Source organism: Pimephales promelas, chromosome 5 (assembly GCF_988280905.1).
Source record: "Pimephales promelas chromosome 5, fPimPro1.hap1.1, whole genome shotgun sequence".
NCBI lineage: Eukaryota > Metazoa > Chordata > Actinopteri > Cypriniformes > Leuciscidae > Pimephales > Pimephales promelas.
This window is the reverse complement of record NC_142773.1, coordinates 31,619,301-31,641,059: the sequence shown is the minus strand read 5'-3', so window position 1 is coordinate 31,641,059 and position 21,759 is coordinate 31,619,301. Positions and strand designations below refer to the sequence as shown.

General features: G+C 36.9%; 3 protein-coding genes across 8 annotated transcripts in view; all 3 read left to right on the top strand.

Moving 5' to 3' along the window:
• The window catches only part of pde4ca (phosphodiesterase 4C, cAMP-specific a), a 43,410-nt gene extending 32,993 nt beyond the window's left edge, over positions 1-10,417 (top strand). For all 6 annotated transcript variants that reach the window (XM_039677644.2, XM_039677645.2, XM_089131299.1 and 3 more), the window contains 13 exons: positions 44-80; positions 1,016-1,089; positions 1,175-1,224; positions 1,334-1,446; positions 4,186-4,279; positions 5,142-5,314; positions 5,405-5,503; positions 5,585-5,749; positions 5,835-5,934; positions 6,020-6,174; positions 6,289-6,411; positions 6,502-6,684; positions 7,983-10,417. In XM_039677644.2, the coding sequence (XP_039533578.1) occupies positions 44-80; positions 1,016-1,089; positions 1,175-1,224; positions 1,334-1,446; positions 4,186-4,279; positions 5,142-5,314; positions 5,405-5,503; positions 5,585-5,749; positions 5,835-5,934; positions 6,020-6,174; positions 6,289-6,411; positions 6,502-6,684; positions 7,983-8,474 (1,858 nt within the window). In that variant the 3' untranslated portion in view covers positions 8,475-10,417. The remainder of the gene's footprint in view (positions 1-43; positions 81-1,015; positions 1,090-1,174; positions 1,225-1,333; positions 1,447-4,185; positions 4,280-5,141; positions 5,315-5,404; positions 5,504-5,584; positions 5,750-5,834; positions 5,935-6,019; positions 6,175-6,288; positions 6,412-6,501; positions 6,685-7,982) is intronic.
• Positions 10,418-11,060: 643 nt separating this feature from the next.
• rab3aa (RAB3A, member RAS oncogene family, a) lies at positions 11,061-19,038 on the top strand. The gene is made up of 5 exons (XM_039677913.2): positions 11,061-11,184; positions 13,257-13,484; positions 14,336-14,454; positions 16,850-16,974; positions 17,077-19,038. The coding sequence occupies exons 2-5, from the start codon at positions 13,257-13,259 to the stop codon at positions 17,265-17,267; spliced, it is 663 nt and encodes a 220-aa protein (XP_039533847.1). The 5' UTR covers positions 11,061-11,184; the 3' UTR covers positions 17,268-19,038.
• A 76-nt stretch (positions 19,039-19,114) lies between these two features.
• LOC120483054 (transcription activator GLI3) lies at positions 19,115-20,913 on the top strand. Its single transcript, XM_039677912.2, is given in 6 exon segments — positions 19,115-19,416; positions 19,418-19,455; positions 19,458-20,036; positions 20,147-20,310; positions 20,518-20,553; positions 20,556-20,913. Coding segments are annotated over 6 exon segments (879 nt in total). The 5' UTR covers positions 19,115-19,399; the 3' UTR covers positions 20,601-20,913.
• The last annotated feature ends 846 nt before the right edge of the window (positions 20,914-21,759 follow it).

Sequence of the window (21,759 nt, the reverse complement as noted above, 5' to 3'; positions counted from 1 at the left end):
TTGAGTTTGATTTGTGATTTGTTAATGTATTTTTCTCTTACAGACATGGAGAAGACATGATAGTTACACCATTCGCACAGGTTAGTAGTAGAGTGGGTCATGAAAATGAATACCTTGCACAGTCTGACATTAATAGGCAATTAGAGACTTTGCATCATGTGGTTTCAGATGACCACACGTTTTTAGGAACATGGCAGTTTGACTCTGCACCCCCTATATTTTAAAGACAGATTAATCTCCTAATATTCAGCAGCGAGTTTTTTTTTTGTGTTAGTGGAGTGTGCTGCCTTTGGCATTGGCGGGAACAGCCCTTCCGCTCTTATGCAGCTTACTTTACGTGGGATTTGCGTCACCACTGTACTCAGTTTACAAAACAGGCAAGGAATCCAATACCGCATTTGTCGATATGGATGCTGACAGATGAGAAATCTGCATGGCTTTGGAAATCAGATACCCTTCATGTCCTTTTGAAACTCCAAATGAGCTGCAGAATTTAGGACAAACCAGGATTTTTAAGCAAATCTTTCATTTACTAGGTCACCTCTCTATGTAACATTTATTCTTTCACTCACTCCAAAAATTTATTAATCAGTGTTATTCTTGTTTGCAAGTAATAATATATAAACATTGGTAAAACAATATATATTTATTATATTATATATATTTATCAATAAACTGTTTCATATTAATAATTTCATTCGATATGTTATAATAAAATTTAAAATGCCTATATATATATATATATAACCTATATGTGTATATATATATATATAAAATTTTAAATGCCTATATATATATATATATATATCATTCTTTAAAAGGTGTTGAAAGTATATTGCGCTGATTTGCTTTTCGATTTTGCTGGGCAATAATAATACAATCAAAAATACTGATAACTGATTTATTTATTTTTATTTTTGCAATGCTAAAATATGAAGCTGTAAGTAAGTTGGAGTAACCAAAACTACTAAGGATGTGTTTTTGGCTTGGACTTACATTAATGTTCTCCTCATAGGTCCTTGCCAGCTTGAGGACAGTGCGGAGCAACTTTGCCGTTTTGACCCATCAGCAAGACCGTGTCCCGAGCAAGTAAGCCCTTTTGCAGTCCTAGGAGACTTTGTAATCCTTGATTAAATGCTTTTTAAGTCATACTTGATCTTATGAATCTATACAGGAGGTCCACTGGAAACTACCCACCATCCATGTGCAAGACAAGCCTACCAGGTTAGACAACAATCTCTTGTAGAAAAGCAAAACAGTACATTTCTTTGTATTACATATGATAATATAACGTATTTCAGTGGCCATGAATACATGAAACTGTATTTTGCAGAGGAGCCGTTTCAGAAGCTGGCAGTGGAGACTCTGGATGAGTTGGACTGGTGTCTCGAACAGCTTGAGACTCTCAAGACACGCCACTCAGTCAGTGAGATGGCATCCAACAAGGTAGATCTACTAAAATAAAAGGCCCATCCCCATTGTCACCCAGGGACACCCCACTAATAACACTCAAACACAATTCATCAGCACTTGCTGAAAACAGCAGCCAAATGCTTAACATATCCTCCATATGAATTACACATTGGAACGGGAGTCATGCATGTCTTGAATCTCTCCCCTCCCCCGACCACATCTTGTGCTGAAAAATGTGAATGAGAGTGAAGTCATGGATGAATCTGATCCCCCACCCTCTTTGTTTCCCCCATTACTGCTGGGGGTTTCATAGCCTGTGTGAGGTGTGATTGGCCCACCCACACAGCAGCCACGTGCACACAGATACATGTTCTCACAGACACGCATGTGCACATATGAACACATGTCTGTGTGTTTTCACTCTCAGTAACATCACTAATATTCTAATACCCACTCAGCAATCACTCTGCTCTGGCTGAGGTGTAAAATATACGGTGTGTGTATATATATATATATAACTGAGCATGCAAAAACCTTTCAAAAAAATTAGGTTTAAATAAAAGTACTGAATTTTATAGTTAATTTAATACTTTTTGTCATCAAAACTGGCAGTGCCAAATTATATATTAGATCTGGTAGGAATGGCAAGTCATGGGGCGAGCTAAACTGCAACATATTTATAGATATGTGTTTTTATTTTTTATTTTTTATAACATTTTTTAGTGTTTTTAAGTTTTTATTCATGTAAAATAAATACTCTATTAACAATCAAATATTCTGTGTAAACTTAAGCACTTTGTTTTGATGAGTTAAAGGGATACTCCACCCAAAAATGAAAATTCTGTCATTTTTTATTCACCCTCAAGTTGTTGCAAACCTGAGTTTATTTCTTCTGCTGAACACAAAGGAAGATATTTTGTAGTATTTTATTTTTAGTATGGAAGTCAATGGTGCCAAACAACCGTTTGGTTCCAATCGTTCTTCCAAATATCTTCCTTTGTGTTCAGCAGAAGAAAGAAACTCATACAGGTTTGCAGCAACTTGAGGGTGAATAAATGATGACAGAATTTTAATTTTTGTTCTGATAAATAATGAAATTAATGAATGAAATTACTGAATTGTACATTAACATTTAAAAGTTTTGGTTCAGTTAGATTTTTTATTTTTGGAATAAAAAATATGCTTATGCTCACTATGTCTGCATGTATTTGATAAAAATATATATATTGTGAAATATTATTACAATTTAAAATAGCTGTTTTTTTATTTTAAGATCTTTTCAAATTTCCTTTAAAATGTTATTCCATTGATGGCAAAGCTGAATTTTTAGCATCATTACTCTGTGTCCCATGATCCTTCAGAAATCATTCTAACATGCTGATTTTTTGCTCAAGAAACTTTTATTATTATTAATATAATCAATGTTGAAATCAGATGTGCTGCTTAATATTTTCATGGGAACCTTTTTTTCAGGATTTTTGATGAATAGAAAGTAAAAAACAGCATTTATTTGAAATAGAAATCTTTTGCAACATGATCAATGTCACTTTTGAACAATTTAATGAATAAACCTTAATGACCCCAAACATTTGAACATCTAAATCAATATACTATATAAATAATAGCTGCATGAGTTATAAGTATTAATAACCAGCAACAACATGACAATAGATGCAAAGCATGAAGAGGCTCGACTTCAAAGCAAGTGCACATGGTGCAGCCCCAGCCCCCTGTATCCACCCCATCCAGGCCCTGCATGTGCTGTGGAGCCGAGAGCCAATCAGAAGCCTCCCAGCCTGACCCAGTCTCTGATGCAAAACCAAACTGATTGGCTGGCGAGGGGCAGCGAGTAGGGAGAGAGGGGGCTGCTGGGAGGAGCCTGATCTCTGTGTTTACACATGAATCAGGCAGAGTAGGAGAGCAGAGCATGCGGCAGCGATGCAAACTTGCTCCAGTCAGCGGCACACGCTCTCAGCCCGCCACAGGTGCAGCCCATGGCAGCTGGAGCTCCCGGTGCTGGCTCTGTAGTGCCGCCACATCATGAGCTGTGGAACCGGGGAGCTCGGGCCGTCTGGACTGGAGCACAGAACGTGTCTGCAGCATGTGCACCGGCCGAAGGGATCTTCTGTTTTGTTCAAGCTTCATTTGGTGCTGAAATGCCAGACGTCAGTTACTTGCTCTCTTTGTCGTGGATGTATGTTCAGGTAAGGCTTGTGTTCAGCTGTGCACTTTCATTTGGCAGCATCATGCTGGGAAGAAGCTCTTGCATTGTTTCTATCTGAAGTTGGAAGGGATGCTCATGTTGACACTCTATAAATTACAGATGGTGCAGAGTGTTGGTGTGAGGATGTCATTCTGGGTGTGTTTCTGGTGTCACAGTGGGTGTGTGGCTCCTACAGTACTACTGTACATTTGCTGCCTCAGTCAGAAGTGTTTCATTCTGAAACCTTGTGCATGATTACATAATAGCACTACACAGATATAAGGCACTCCTCCTGCTTGGTCCAGCCCCTAATCATGAATGCCTGTAGCAGCTGAATGAAGGGATGTTACCACTCTGAATGTAGCAATATTCAGATCTGAGCATCTAAGTCATGTGATGTTTCACCTCTTAACATTTCTTAATAAAACATGTTGCACATATTTGTAGTTTTTATCGCAAAAGATTCGATTGGGCTTTGAATGGAAATATTAAAATGAATTGCATGGATTTATTAAAATGAAAGTTGGAGATGCTGATTCTCAAAGTGTACTTGTTTTCTTGTTCTACAGTTCAAAAGGATGCTGAATCGAGAGCTAACCCAGTTGTCAGAGACTAGCAAGTCAGGAAACCAAGTCTCAGAGTTCATCTCAAGCACCTTCTTAGGTAAAATCGACTTGTGAAAATCCTTTTTTTATATATATGTTTCTTTCATTTTAGATTATACTGTTGGCAAAGCATGAAAATATTATTAATTTTATATAACATTTTTTCCCCCCACAATTTTATAAATATATTTATTTTATATAACTTTTGGCTTTAAACGTTTATTGAACTAATTTGCAAGGTTTTTTTGTTTAACTTTTCTATGTAATATCTTATTTTATTTCAGCTTTATTACAATTAACAAAGACATTTTAATAGTTTTAGTTAACAGTAACAACACTGTTTTAAAAACAACATTCACTCAAGCTGAGATGGACTCCTCAAATCCATGTTATCCGGCATGATTAAAGAATGTCGAGAATGAGAATTTGAGCATGAAGAGCATTTTGTGCATCAATGGAAGCAGAAAATGCTGACCTAAAATGGCCAATGTCACAAATTTACTTCAGATTTGGTTAGTGACTCAAAATCATTTTACATCATAACATTTCTTTGTTTTAAATCTTAAATTGAAGAGTTCAGATGCAAAAGCCTCTAAATGCCATTTGAAATTTTCTTCTTGAATGATGATTTTTACCAAACTTGTATATTTAAGTTCAGTAATTTCACTTAAATAACAATTAATAGGTAATTATCATTGCCATTTAAGTGAAATCACTGAACTTAAATATACAAGCTTGATAAAAATTATCATTCTAGAAGAAAATTTCAAATGGCACTTAGAGGCTTTTGCATCTGAACTCTTCAATTGTGCTATTTATTTTCAGGTTTAAATTCTATTTTTGAAACTATCCAGGTTTTCAGTGCTAATTTAATGAGCTGTGTCATTGTGTGTAGTTATAAAAAGGAATCTGTGTTTCAGAAAAGCAACATGATATGGAGATTATGTCCCCATCAACCAAAGAGAAGGAGAAGAAAAAGCGGCTCATGTCTCAGATCAGTGGAGTGAAGAAACCCACACACAGCTCCAGCGTCGCAGCTTCCAGCATCCCACGCTTTGGCATCAGCACTGACCAGGAAGATCTGCTGGCCAAGGTGAGCTCTCACACCCTATTAGCAACTAAAATCTCAAAATTATAACAAAGTCCAATGGTGTTTTTAATTGCGTCCAACTCCCTTTTGCAGGAGTTAGAGGACTTTGACAAATGGGGTGTGGATATTTTCAAGATATCCAAGTATTCTGGCAACCGACCGCTAACAGTAGCGATGTACACAACATTTCAGGTACAAAACGAGGAATAGAAAACTCGTGCAGTTTTGTTTAAACCATGACATTAACAAGTGTCCTAAACCTGTAATCCACAGGAAAGAGACCTGTTGAAATCCTTTAAAATTCCCGTAGACACATTCATTACCTACATGATGGCTTTGGAGGAGAACTATCACTCAGATGTGTCATACCATAACAGCATCCATGCAGCTGACGTGGTCCAGTCCACCAATGTCCTGCTGTCCACCCCTGCCCTGGAGGTTTGTCTCAATCAACTCCCTTTTCATCATCTGCTCATTAGTCTCTGAAGCGAGGCTTTTCATTTGCGGTATTCTGTTTTGCTAGGCTGTGTTCACCGACCTTGAGATCTTGGCCGCAATGTTTGCTAGTGCAATACATGACGTGGACCACCCTGGAGTGTCCAACCAGTTCCTCATCAACACAAGTGAGTGGCCACGGCTGAGCAACAGCATCTTGTCATTGTGGTTGCACACTGTGTTGTTTACTAAGAGCCTAATACTTTTCTTCAGACTCAGAGTTGGCTCTCATGTACAACGATTCCTCTGTTCTGGAGAACCACCACCTGGCTGTTGGCTTCAAACTGCTGCAGGAAGAAAACTGTGACATTTTCCAGAACCTGACCAAGAAACAGAGGCAGTCTCTACGCAAAATGGTCATTGACATGGTGAGGAAATGGAGGCATTGGCAAATCTTTGAGGCTATGATGAAGAGGTCCAAGCCTGAGAACTACAATCAACATTTGGTTTGATTTATTTATCATGTATTTAACTCGTTACAGGTACTAGCCACTGATATGTCAAAGCATATGAACCTGTTAGCGGATCTCAAGACCATGGTCGAGACCAAGAAGGTGACAAGTCTGGGTGTGCTATTGTTAGACAACTATTCTGATCGCATACAGGTATACTTTCAGCTTTCGTGGCACAATAAGCCATTTTATACTGATACAAATTAAAAGTCCATCATTAAAAATGTATCATCAAATGCTTAGGTTCTTCAGAACATGGTGCATTGCGCTGACCTGAGCAACCCAACAAAGCCCCTGGAGCTGTACCGTCAGTGGACCGATCGCATCATGGTGGAGTTTTTTACTCAGGGGGACCGAGAGAGAGACAAGGGCATGGAGATCAGCCCCATGTGTGACAAACACAATGCTTCCATTGAGAAATCACAGGTGAGTGAGGGGTAAATCAATGATAGGCCTCAAAAAGTCTCTGAAGAATTCGGGCCTCATTTTGTTATTTAGATTTATCTATAGTTTTATAATAGTTTTGTTAAATTATAATATAATATAAAATACAATATATTATATTTAGGGCTGTCAAACGATTAATCGCGATTAATAGCATCCAAAATAAAAGTTTGTGTTTACATAACATATGTGGGTGAATTGTGCATAATTATTTTATTTATATAAATACACACACATGCTTGTATATATTTAAGAAATATTTTCATGTATATACGGTATATAGATTTATATAATATAATTATAATTAATAATATAAATTTAAATATTTTATATATAAATAATCTTTTTTTTCTTAAATATACAAGCATGTGTGTGTATTTATGTGTGTGTGTGTGTGTGTATATATATATACAAAATAATTATACACAGTGCACCCACATATATTATTTAAACACAAACTTTTATTTTGGATGCGATTAATCGCTTGACAGCCCTAATTATATTATAATAATAAAATATATTTAGTAATCGAAATGTGTGTTGTTAAAAATCATTTATGTTGATTGAAATAAAGCTAAAATAAAATATAAATATAAGATGAAAAACGTAACATTAAAAAACTAAAACGACAATTAGAAATGTTGCTTTGGCAACCAATTAAAAAAAAATAAGTTATTTATCTAAACGGATGTAAAATTAATTAAAGCTAAACAGAAATCTTAAACAAAACAAACTCAAATGAAACTTAAAAATATAAAATGTAAATAAACAAAAAAAAGTCCCAGCAGACTATAACAATACATAAATAATACTAAAATAACACTGATTCGTGATCAGCACTCTGGAGGACCATAATAAAAATAGTATATAAAGTGTGTATATACATATATATATATATATATATATATATATATATATATGAAGAGTTCAGATGCAAAAGCCTCTAAGTGCCATATGAAATTTTCTTCTAGAATGATCATTTTTATCAAGCTTGTATATTTAAGTTGATTTCACTTAAATAGCAATGATGATTACCTATTAATTGTTATTTAAGTGAAATGACTTAACTTAAATATACAAGTTTGATAAAAAATCATCATTAAAGAAGAAAATTTCAAATGGCATTTAGAGGCTTTTGCATCTGAACTCTTTATTTATAGAGAGAGAGAGAGAGAGGGGTGGATATATCTATTTTTCATAATAACTAGTATACCTGAAAGTAACACGAGTTCCACCAACACTAGTGAAAATCCACTTTTTGTGTATGCTTCATCCATCAGGTGGGCTTTATTGACTACATCGTGCACCCACTGTGGGAGACCTGGGCGGATCTGGTTCACCCTGATGCCCAGGAGATTCTCGACACGCTGGAGGACAATCGTGAGTGGTACCAGAGCATGATCCCTCACAGTCCCACTTCCACCCCTGAGGAAAAGGGCGGTGTGGTTGGGATGGGAGCGATGGGTGGAGGCATCGCCGCAGCGGGGGAGAAATTCCAATTCGAACTGACCTTAGAAGAGGAAGGGGAGTCTGACGTTGAAAGTCCGGTGGACGAAGAATTCCCCACCATTGCACAGGATTCCTCCTGGACAGATCCAGAAAGCAAACATCCGTCTTCGGCTCCCCGCACACATCACACCAACCTGACCGCCCGCTCCCCTGGCTGCAGGACAATGTCTTTTAAGATTGGTGAGCCGCCAGACAGTGAAGATGAAGATAGAGAACTTGACCAAGAAGGGAAAAGCGTATCGTGCCTGCGCCTGGGAACATAACACTAGTGCACTTTTTCGTTTAGTTTTCGGTTTCTTTCGTACCTCCTCTTCACCGCCTCCCTATCCCTCTCCATCCCGTTCTCTTAGCTTCCTCGGGCAGAGGCGACGCAGTGCAGGAGAGCAAAGGATAGGTGGGAAAGCTTCCATGGGACGTTTTTTTTTTTTATACAGTAGTCACCTTGCACTGGAGAGAGCTCCTACTCTACAGACTGTCAAACCATGAAGCTTTCTTAAAACGTTCTCAACAGTTTGATGGCTTCGGGATGCTGGAAACTGCCTGTGTTGTATGGACAGAGAAAATGTACTCAAATGTCTTCCTGTGACATCCCAGGTTTAAAGTTAACAAACAAGTGGACCTTTAAGAGCCGTCCGAACATATTGATTGATAAACAGGACACTTTTTATGTGAGACGTATGTGCACTAAAATGTTTTTTAAAAGATACACTGTTGACTTAAAGCTGATCTATTATTAGCTGAACAAAAACAACCTAACCTTAACACAACAGAACATCTCAGGATTCAACGAAACGATTGCTTTCATGTAGCAAACAGCTTGAGGGTACCCACGGCGTCTTCCTTGGACCGCTAAAAACATCTGTAGACTGAAGTCGAGCCATGATTGTTATCTTTTGTATTTGTATGTGACGCCACCTAGTGCTTAATAGTGGAACTGGAGCCACATTTATAGGATTTACCACTCCAGCTGAACACCATGGCTTTGTATTGTTGTTCCTTTGCACAGATGAAACTCATTTGACTATTATAATTTTAACTTAAAACCCTCCTCACATTTATTTGTAGTATTGCTGCTTTAATTTATGACATTCACATGGTTTACATATGCTTCTTTATTTTTCGTTTCTTTTTCTGTTCTGCTTCATCCAAAGCATGAACGTAAGCATTAATACGTTGTATCTCACTGTTTTAAATTGGCTTGCTTAGGTAGACATCTTTGTCATTACCAAACGTTGCTCCATCATTAAGGGCTGGAGTCATTATTAGCGTTCAGAAGACTATGACTGGCTGTGGTCAGCAGGGTAACCAGCATGTGTACGTACCCTGCAAGGTGGTCTCTGGAAGGCTGAGCTAGAACGGAAACCCAGATTAGCTGTGTAGGAAGTGATCTGTGTCCTTAAACCACATCTGTACTTTCTCTCTCTGTTTCTGTGCTGGTCACACTGAAAAATATGAGGTATATTAACATCTGTACAAATCTATGTCTAAACAGAAGTGAGCAATTTGTTCTGAAACAAGAGCTGAACGCTGCAAGAGAAATTCAGTTGTCTAACTCTAAAGCCAAAGTTCGTTTTCCGTGCCAGACCGTTTATGTTCTGTTGTTTTTGGCGATTGATCAGTGCTCTGCTCTTCACAGGGACATAGCCAATGACAGTACAAGTGCCAAGCAAGCATGATCCATGCTGTACTGTAATTTCCATTGTGCCACTGGCTAATTTCCATCATGACATCTACTACTGTCAGTAACGTACTGATTGGATAATTGAGTTGTCTTTCTTCTATATTCAAAACTGTTGTTTTGTCAAACTTTTATTTAAGATTATTCATGATAAATAACAGGTTTCATAAGTCTTTCTGACGCAATGTGCTCATTGTAAGTCAGATTTTTTTGTGTGTCCTTTTTATACCATGGTATGAATTTTAATATTGGAGACAGTGAATCTTTGTATGTAAACGGGGCTTTTAATTATTGGCTATTTGTTCATTTTAATGTCAGTCTGTGCTTTTAACGGCAATGTTTCGTGTGGTGAAAGAAATGCTGAGTGGCCACGCAAAGTTTCGCCTGACTGTACGACGCACACCTGTGTTTGGTCTCATTCTGTCGCAGATCTGACAATCCCAACAGTACTGTTTACCACTACAACGCTGTTACTAATGTGGCTGTGATTTGTTTTCCTGTTCCCAATGCCAATAAACAAAGAAATATTAGTAAGCTGGACTCTTTGTGTTATATGGAAGACAGCCCATTTTTCCCACATGAGAAAACCCCTTCTTAAAGAATAGGCATAAAAAGTCACAATTATGAAAAAACTCAATTGTAAAATAAGAAGTTGAAATTATAGAATCATAACCATAAATATGACATCGAAAAGTCAAATAATTAAGACATTTTGACAAAAATAAATCCGGATAATGACATAAAAGGTCTAAACTGTTCGTATTTCTTTCATAACTTTTGTCATAATTTCATTATTTCAACTTTATAATATCAAGACTTTTCATTAAAATTATAAACTGTAGGCTACAAAATTATTATGAAATGGGCTTCCCTGATATAAAAAAAAAAAACGTCTAAAAAGTCTATAAAAATAACCCCTGGTTTCACAGACTCCAGCTAGTCCCAGACTAAAATGCATGTTTGAACTGAAAGCAACTTGCTCTGACATATCTTATGTCAGTGCTTGCATCTCAAGCTGCACAGTAATGTTTGTTTTTTACTAAGGCACGTTTATAAAAGCTACTTTAATGTCCTAATTGAACTGAAACATAATCCTGACTTAATCTAAACCCTGTCTGTGAAACTGGGTCTACAAATCTTCATGCATCCAGAAGACATGACAATCGCTAAAGTGACATGTCAATCATTGTGTAGCCCCGCCCCCCAGCTGACCGCCGTCGAGTGACGAAAGCACGAGCGCAGGTGCACAGCCTGGGAACTGCATCCAAACCACACCAAATAAACCTCCTCTTACGGTAAGCTGGGCTTTCTCTAGAAACACCATGACGCTTAATATTGCTTTTATTTCGAAATGATCCAAGAAGTTGTATAGACACTTTAGGAAATTAGTGGTTTTAATTTAAAAACAGCGTAACCTACATTTGACATCGCTAACTGGGGTGGCTCATAAACAGCCTCTGCTGTATAATAATCCATCGCTGCATGCTAAAACATGTCAACTGGCTTTTGACACACAGTCGCTCGCTAGCAGTTATGATGGATGCTATCTGTATGTTTGTTTGATCGATCGATGCGGTGTTAGTCACTCACTGACCCGAATGAATATGGAAATCAGTCCGTGTGTTAAGCGGATAGATGCTAACAAGAGCTCTACGGACTTAACCATTATCAGCCATATAGCAGCCAGCAGACTCGCTCACACAGGCTGCCGTTTATTGTGAACGTAGCAGCACTTCTCAAACGCAACGGTGTCCTGCTCTCCTATCTATCTTGTACGCTAAGACTGAACCATGTGTTTGAATTAAGGCTTGTGTCTGCTCAGGTGGCCTGGTTAATTATCTTACTGACGGAATAAACCAGAAATTAACATTAAGAGAGGTTGTTTTTCCCCTATATGGGAAGGAAACCCCTTGGTCTTCCACTAGAAAATGGAAATATATTTCCATAATCTTTCCCTAACAACGTCGTGTGCTCAGTTCCTGACAGGCTAAGCACAGGGTTTAGCCGGCACAAAACCTTTAAAATCCCTGGCTACTGACCGCCTAGCTCAATCCCGAAGGATACAGTGCCAGTCACCCTCTATTCGCTTTGAAGTTGTATTGTAATTCAGCAAACAGCAAAAAAATAATTGCCAAGAACCGTTTATGATGAATCAACCTTGTATTAATGGATGTAATCAAACTTGTATGTCAGTTGTCCTAATTGCTTCCATGGTGAATGTTTGGAGAATACACGAGAAGGACTTCAGTTTAGTTTATTGGGAAAGACATTATCCTGCTGTTATTTGTTTCTATTTCAGTTGTGCAGATCATTGTTTTTCTGTGTTCACTAAAATAACCTGCTCTCATATATTGTGTGGTTTTGTTAATCTGCAATACTGAATTACCATTTTTATTTTTCAAAAAAAATAATAATAATAAAAAAAAAATGGGGCAGCCTGTCTCAATTGTCTAAAAATAATGCTGTTGGTTGCTTGATCATTTTTGAAATTTTTATTGATTGATTACCTCTGAATTAGTATTGCAAAACCAACTGTTTTTATTTTACTTTAACCATAACAACTGTCTAAAATACTCCATTTTTATTATGTTTACACATCTGTTTGTTTAATAATTAATAATGCACATGAGTAGCCAACTCCCATTTATTTTACATTTATATTTATTCATTTAGCAGATGATAAATTATCATAAAGGACTTCGCACATATCTGTGAAAAATTCAGGTTTTTCTCTGGTCGTGTCTCCCAGAGACAATTAAAGTGGGTCCGTATTCATAAAGATTCAAAGAATCCTCTCAGAAAACTCTTAATTTAGCTTTAAAACGTTTACATAGGAAGACCCCATTGCCACAATCTTTTGAAGACTGTGATTGGTTGGTTGTCTGAGAAGGGAAAGAGTGATTTTAAGGATAGGGTCTATTCTAAGCCTTCACTACATGTGTAATTTTTCCTATTTGACTGTTCTCACACACACACGCACATACAAACACATATTTTGTATGTTTATAAGTTCTTTTTTTTAATAAATTATGTTAAATTATTCATAGGCCTAGAATGATAAAAAAATGTTCCATTCTTTCCAATTACACTGATTGCTACCATGTCTATTTAAGTGAGTGGTGGTTTGAATGTTGGTTTTAATGTAACAAACATGGAATCAAAACCAAGAAGCACGAGAAAGCCCCTAGGTACCCCCTTAAGAAGGATTTAGGACTGATACTCAAATTTGTCTGAAATTTGACTCAAAGGCTGTTTCATGTTAATTTTAATAGAATAATATTATTATGTATGGTTTGAAAATAAAATTTTATTTTTTAAGAATTTAAAAATGACCTTCTTTGGCAGTGAATCTGTTTTGTTGTTGCAGATGGCCTCAGCTAATGATGCTCGATATGGACAAAAAGAGTCTACGGATCAGAACTTTGATTACATGTTTAAGATCCTGATCATTGGTAACAGCAGTGTTGGAAAAACCAGTTTCCTGTTCCGCTATGCTGATGACTCCTTCACACCCGCTTTTGTCAGCACTGTCGGTATAGACTTCAAAGTGAAGACCATCTATCGGAATGATAAGAGGATAAAGCTCCAAATATGGGTGAGGAGTTTATCTCTAAAATCATCCTGTAATTTTCAGTTTTTCTTTCTACATGAGTCTTAAAGGAGTAGTTCACTTTTGAAAAATTTTTTGCTGATAATTTACTCACCACCATGTCATCCAAGATATCCATGTCATTCTTTCTTCAGTTGAAAAGAAATTAAGGTTTTTGATGAAAACATTCCAGGATTTTTCTCCATATAATAGACTTCAATAGGAACCAATAAGGTTCTGTTCTGTGGTGCGCGTTCATGACTCTCCTATTCGAACTCGTTCATCAAAATGAACGAATCTTTTCAACAAGTTGACTTGAGTCAACTTGTTCATTTTGTTCGTTGAATGAACCAAATGACTCGAAAAAAGATTAGTTCATTTTGATAAACGAGTTCGAACAGGAGAGTCAAGAACGCGCATCACAGAACAGAGCAAGGCGACCATTTGAGCTTATAAAACTTAAACTTTGTTCTTTTTTTTTAATGAGTGATCTTTTCGCGTGATAAGACCCTTATTCATCGTCTGAAATCGTTTAAAGCCCTTTGAACAGTTTGCACTGAAACTGTCTTTTGGACCTTAAACTGTTTGGTTCCCATTGAAGTCCATTATATGGAGAAAAATCCTGGAATGTTTTCATCAAAAACCTTAATTTCTTTTTGACTGAAGAAAGAATGACATGGATATCATGGATGACATGGGGGTGAGTAAATTATCAGCAGAAGTTTTTTTTTTTTTTTTTTTAAGTGAACTACTCCTTTAAGCTTTGATTTGAGCTACATTTCATTGATTTTGGTTAAGGGGCTGTTTTATTAATAGAAACCACAAGACATTTTTATTCCAACTATTGTATGTTTCAGGACACTGCTGGGCAGGAAAGGTACAGGACCATCACCACTGCATACTATCGTGGAGCTATGGGCTTCATTCTTATGTATGACATCACCAATGAGGATTCCTTTAATGCCGTTCAGGACTGGTACGATAAAATTGACACATTTGCAAAGACATAGTTTCTGTCAAAATACAGGCTGTCCTGAGAGCATACACTATTTGCATCAAACTTATGTGATGTGATTATAGTTAAGCAAAGTCCTTTTAGGCAAGTCCTGCCACTCCGGGCAGCTATTTCAGACCAACAAGACCAGGCTCCTACTGTATCTAAATGAATGGGCAGAGATTCAGAACTGCACTTTCCCTGATTCACTGGGACATAAAAACTACATGTTTAGAAACAGAATCATAAACACGGGACGTGATGGAAAACTGTCCATTGTGCCAATAGGTGGTATGCACATGAGTTTTGCCTTGATGTTGAGAGTGGCGTGGGATCTGTACTTCAGCCATGGGAAAGATTTAAATTTCGGGACACATCATCAGTAATGTGCCTTTGAATCAGGGGGTGTTTCGGCCTTTCAACACTAGACACCCTCATCAAAGGTGGCCAGCTACAGGGTGATCAAACTTGAGCTTGTGTCCCATGCCCAATCATAAAAAAAAAAATTTAAAAAAAGTAAATTATAATAAAAATCACTGAAGAAGTTTGATGACTTTGCCCCAAAATAAGGTTTAAAATGACCTTTTCCCCACAGGTTATACATTTACTACGCATGCGCAAGGGTTCTCGTCTCCGTTGTCGCAGACATCAACTGTGAGCATGCTTCAGTGGAACCAGACGATAGGCTTAAATGTTTCCCGGCTTGACTGCTAAAAGCAGACGATTGGCTTTCCAGCAGGAGGGGCGGGACGTGCATACAACCGCCATCTTTGGCATTACGGGTTTTCTCAATATAGTTGTTTTGAGGATTTAGGAAGTGGCATGTCTCTATATAAATTGTCTCTGGGTTAAGCCGCCTGGGTTTCCCCATGCATTGCCGCAGGGTGATTTTATTCACACTGCTAGGCAGCCTGGACACCATGAACCAAATTTTCCCCTGAGATAGGGAACCAATCACAGAACAGGGAGGGAGCACAGGCGCATTTGATAGACATTCGTAGCACCCAATAAGGCTCTGGGCGTTTGTAAACCATGCCTCAAATATGAGAAAATGAACATGTGGTTTCCAGACCACAACTCATTCTAAATGAGACATGGTCTGGCGTTAGCCAGGCTTACACATGACACGATGACAGCCATAACATCTGTGATGTTTAAAGTTGGCATGGAATGAAAATACACCCTGCCTATTTTCTAAATGAATGTTGTGAATCTTATTGTGAACAATTCTTCCTTGTACAGTATATTATGTTTCTTTTTTATTTTTCTTTGTTTAAAATTTAACCTCACCTAAAGGGTTTACAAATCAGTCTTTCAGTGGAAGAAAAAACTTCTCTTTACACATTTAGTCTAAAACTACAATAACCATCATGTTCACACAACTCTTTTGCCCTGTACTCATGATTGCTCTCAACATGGGGACAGAAGAGCTGTCAGTCAATAAATGGGAAAACAAACTAACTTGCCTGACTTCTTTGAAAAAGTAACTGTTTTGTTTGTAAATTTAAAGGTAATGCGTTACTTTACTAATTACTTGTAAAAAGTAATCTGATTACATAACTTGCGTTACTTAATACGTTATAACCGAACATGGAACCAAATAATATGGAAGCTTATTTCCGCCACTGAATAAAAAAAAATATATATATAATAATTGCGACTTTTTATCTCCCAATTGCGAGATATGAAGTCAGAATTGCGTGATATAAAGTCACAATTCTGAGAAAAAAGGACAGAAGTGCGACTTTTTATCTTGCAATTCTGACTTTATAACACATAATTGCGACTTTATTTGTCGAAATTCTGACATTTTCTCAGAATTTTGAGATATATACTCGCAATTGCGAGTTATCAGGCTAATTCTAAGGGGAAAAAAAGACAAACGTTTTTCCCCTTCAGAATAGTTTAAATCTCACATTTCTGACTTTATAACACGCAATTGCGACTTTATATCTAGCAATTCTAACTTTATATCTCGCAATTCTGACTTTATATCTCGCAATTCTGACTTTACATCTCGCAATTCTGAGAAATAAAGTCAGAATTGTGAGATAAAAAGTCGCAATTACCTTTTTTATTTTTCATTCTGTGGCGGAAACAAGCTTCCATAAAATAATGATAGAATATCATGGCACTTTTCCTGGTTGCAGCTGGTTAGGATAAGAACTCAGAGTTATATTTTAAGTTATTAAAATAAAACAGATTTATATAATATAAGTTATATATATATTAAGAGTTTTTATCACTTATTGTTTTACCATGTTATGACTGGTACACAAGGACATAATGTCAATAGCCTTTTGAAAGGGAATTTATCTGTTTTTTATTATTTAGGCGGTTCAAATGTGTTTTCCTAATGACCTCTCATTGTTCTTAGGTCCACCCAGATTAAGACATATTCATGGGACAATGCTCAAGTGCTGTTGGTGGGAAATAAGTGTGACATGGAAGACGAGAGAGTGGTTGCTTCGGAGAGAGGAAGACAGCTGTCCGAACAGTTAGGTGAGTTTGTTTTTTTTACACTTTTGCATTAACAAGACTTTTTCATATGCAGGATGTTTTCCTATCGCTCTTATTTTAATTTGAGGCTTTTGATTGTCACAGGCTTTGAGTATTTTGAGGCCAGTGCCAAGGACAACATCAACGTGAAGCAGGCATTTGAGCGTCTGGTGGACGTAATCTGTGACAGGATGTCAGAGAACGCGGAGTCGGTGGATCCGTCCATCGTCGGAAACAAGCAGGGCCCTCAGCTTAATGAGCAGCCACAGCGCTCCAACAAGGACTGTGCTTGCTAAGGGTCCCTTTCAACCTCTCAACCATTCCCCTGCAGATTGAACAATGGACCGCTCTACGAAGGAAGGCTTTGGTAAGAAGATTTGATGGGATGCGGCTGAGAGCCCGTCTTCTCTTTTGGTTGACATCAGCGCATTTGTGTTTTTCTGATTATGTTGGTATTGGTAGCCAATGCTCCTCTTATCTCGTAATACTTTAACTGAATCTTTACAGTACTTTTTGGCGAAATATCGGAATAATTAGAGGCATATTTTGTGTAAAATGAATTCCAACGTAAAGTGTTCATGAGCATTTTTATGTATGTTTTGGGTTTCATCAAATTTACACAAATATCCCGAATACATTGCCAAAAGATGTTTTATTATTATAATAACAGGTTGGGCTTTTTGTGTGGAAATATCAGCATAAAGACTCATCCCAACATAGGTAGTTTGAATGAATCCTAAGCTTGAATGTTTCATAAAGTACTGTTTCGCTCTCTTATTTATTTTTTTAAATGAAAGAGTGAAAACCAAATGAAAACACTCATTTAACTCCCTAATACTTTTAAATAAGAGCAGGTGTATTTTGTAAAACATATTATATAAGAAAAAATGTTATATGTGTAATTCTAGATGTAATTAGGAAGAAATGACTATGATGCGCTTAATTGCTTCTTGTTTTTTGTAATATGGAGGAATTAATGAATTTAAGTGTTTTTTTTTTTCAGTTACATGTTCTGCTTTTACTCCGGTTCCCACACATAGTGGACTCAAACTCCCCATTTTACCATGAATTAAAAAGAGAGTGTTTGTGTGCATGTTAGTATGTCATCCTAGTGTGGATATTTAGCGTCTACAGGCTTAAAACACAATTATACTTTAATAAAGAGAAACTTTATCAAATAATAGCAGCTAATGTGTGGACAAGATTACATTTTGAAAAGACGGTAATATTAAAACCGAATCCGTTATCATTTAGGGATCGGAAAAACTACAAATACTGCAAAGATATTAATTAGTTATCAGGTTGAATATGCACGAGTTATTGATCATGCGTGTCAGGTAAATCACTAGATTGTTAATTATGTTATTATTATTAAATGTTAACTTATTGCGTATTTATTTACATGTGTTTTATTGGTGTACGTGTTCTGCGTTAGATCAAGAGAACTACTGCTATTCTTATAAAACAGGGCTGAATCGCTGAAATGTCTCACTTTTATAAAACAGATAAGAGGATGACTGATTGAAAACCTCATGTGCTGATTATTCCCTATGCAATTCAGAAGCTTTGTTATACCAAATAGTCACTGGATATGTGGTGTTTATAAGGTGCGTAATTTATACCTTAAGTTTATATCCTGTTTACAGTCCGTCCTAAACAAATAGCAAACCACTGGGATTTACTTGTTTTTTTTTTATACAGAGAAGTTTAACACTGGTACGCTTTACTGTATACTGTATATGTAGAGTAATCACTGTTAAAGTACAAGTCGTAAATCTTAGTTTAGGCAGAAGTTTTGGTTTTGATACTCGTTTTGTTGTTGGGCAGTTTTGTTCGTTTGTTTTGTAAATTGTACAATAGTTCTCCAATTTCCACACTATGACACAAGACAAGAAAACACTATGGATATACGTCATATAATGCAGTTTTTCACCCTGAGAGTGAATGGGTAGAACCACTGTATTAGCAACTGATATAAGCAGGACTCTCGATGTTATGAGTCTTATTCTGAATAAAATGGCCACTTGCATCTGTTTGAGTTAAATAAAAAGCTACGTTTGAATCCTATTGTGACTTACTATCATTGGTATTGACATGTGACCTCATTTGGGATGCTGCTAGACAAATGGATGCCCAAAGGTGATGTCGGTTTTTGTATAATGATCACTTTGCTTAGGTTATATTGAGTGCGTATTATGTCCTATGAAACAACCAAGAGTTTGAGACATACTCTTGTGTCTTCAGATTAATTAATTATTTTTTGATGAATGACAAGGACACAGATGCTAAACGAAGAGAGTCTTGGGAATTGAAATCATCCACGTGTTAAACGTACTGTATAAATCACCTTCTTTCAAAGCCTCATCACATAATCTAAGCATTTTCTCAGAAAGATCAAAGAGCCGTTGAGATCCGCACAGATTCATGGATGAACGTTGCGGTGAACTTATAATTGGAGGCCTACAGAAACCTGTTACAACAAACGATAGCTGCGTTCGGCTCTTGTTTTCAGATGTTTATGGATAATACCGCTGATGTCTATAGCATTTGTGATGGAGAGATGATGATGTCATCCACCATGGATCTTTTGCATTGTAACAAGAGCTTTTTGGAAGTTTCTTGGGGACAGCATGATTCTTTAATCTGTATGGACGGGTATTCTTCAGTCGTGGAGGACGGTTATACACACTTGACTCCAACAGAAGAGCTTTACACCACACAGAATGGTCAGATACGGGGAGAAGGTATTATGTTCAACGGCTCAAACTCAAGTTTGAACACGAACATGTCGAGGTTCACCTGCCAGTGGCTGGAGTGTATGCAAACCTACTGCACAATGAAGGAGCTCATCTCTCATCTGACAGCGGAGCATGTGTCAGGGCAATCCGGTTACATATGTTTATGGGAATATTGTTCCCGTCAAAGGAATCCATTCAAGGCCAAGTACCAATTGATCAATCACCTGAGAGTCCACACGGGTGAAAAGCCCTTTCGGTGCTCCTTCGGATGTGGAAGAGAGTTTGCACGGGCGGAAAACCTGAAAATTCATGAAAGGACACATACAGGTGACACTTTATTTGTTATTCTGGCGCTTTTACCATATTTTCTTTGTTACATGAAGGGATTTTTAATTCTCATGATATCATTTCATTTTTAAAATCTTCTTTTGTTTCAGGTGTGAAACCTTTCAGATGCCCTTTTGAGGCCTGCGAAAGATGTTTCGCAAACAGCAGTGATAAATTAAAGCACATACGTGTCCACTCACCCGACAAACAATTCATTTGCATGTATTGCTATAAATCATACTCTCACGCCAGCTCACTCAGAAAACACACAAAGGTAAATTATAACTTACATTTGATATGTTTTTCTTATAAGTTTATAAGTCGTTTTACTCAATCTGTTTTTCTATCCAAATTGTGCTGACAGAGAATATAAAATGTACTTTGTGATTCAATACCTGAATGATATATTATGTTTATAAGTTAGAGATACTTTTTCTATTTGCATTTCTATCTTTTCTATTTCTCTTTTTCATCAATGCAGGTCCATCTGCCAGTCGTGGAATACACTCAGAACTACTATACAGCTATGTGACGAGCTATAGAGATCCAGCCTTTTTCAAATAATATTTTAATGTGTGCTCTAGTATGCGTATCCGTTTTTGTCAGAAATAAGTGTTAAAGTGAAATGGTCCCTTTTTCCAGTTACATGAAATGTTAATGAAAAAATAAATAATATATTAAAGCATTTGACAACTTGAAAACTAAAAACAGTTTGCATGTTAGATTCTTATAAGTTGCACGTTACAGCATGTGATATTAGTCATGATCGAAAATGTGTTACCCGTCAGTAGCTAAAACTCTACACAAATGTCGAACATGTTTTAATGCAGAATCATCTCAACTTTGTTGTTGTCTTGTAAAGTGTGGTCATGTTCTCTTCAAGTGTAATAAAACATGAAAAGTCACATTTCTGTTTCCTTACGAACATTTTTGATTAGGCACACAATTAAGAGCATTGTAAAGGTAAATTGGAATGCTAATGTGCTCCTCATAACATTAGTTGAGGGTGATTCTGGAAAAGACAATGTGTTCTGTTCACCTAGACAGAATAAATCACCCCTGCGCATTGATCTGGTGTCTCTGATGTCACCAGTAATTGTGTTGAGAAGACCAGGCTAACCATCACAGCTAATCTCTCTGTGGATAAAAGCCTCTAATACTAATATATTAGCATCAGGCTACATTTAATTTAAACTGAACTTAAATTTCAATTCTTATGCGGGAGAATAATTGTGTTTGGATTATTTGTAGAATTCAGGAACATAATCTTGAGATTGTGATTAGGTCTTAAGGTCCACGTAAGTTAGCCTATACTAATGGTTCCAAACTATACCGTATAACTGCACACATGTAGTTAACAAGCTGTATGAATGTGTTTTATATTTACTATTTTATCATTTTATATAATTTCAAAAAGGACATTTTAAGTCCATTCTCCAAACCGCTTTATCCAGGGTCACGGGACTATACATGATAAAAATGACTTTTTAAGAGTGATCCCCAGCTATTCTCATTTGAAAGGTTCTCCCACTGGACCAAACAGTTCAAGCTGCAGCTGTCATTTCAATGCGCAGCTGTCAGAATTACCTGCATGCATTTCTCGTTTCCAGCAGTATGACGGGCCTTCAGATGTCATTTGCATACTTCATTGATTGATGTTTTTCCCTTGAGTGTTTCCTGAGTATTATAGCTCTTAAAATCACACTCTACATCATCGGTGCAG

Excerpts from the sequence above, each read along its gene's own strand:
- rab3aa (XM_039677913.2), top strand. The coding sequence starts at position 13,257 with ATGGCCTCAGCTAATGATGCTCGATATGGACAAAAAGAGTCTACGGAT. Across the intron at positions 14,455-16,849 it reads TTTAATGCCGTTCAGGACTG|GTCCACCCAGATTAAGACAT; the intron begins GTACGATAAAAT and ends CATTGTTCTTAG. Across the intron at positions 16,975-17,076 it reads ACAGCTGTCCGAACAGTTAG|GCTTTGAGTATTTTGAGGCC; the intron begins GTGAGTTTGTTT and ends TGATTGTCACAG.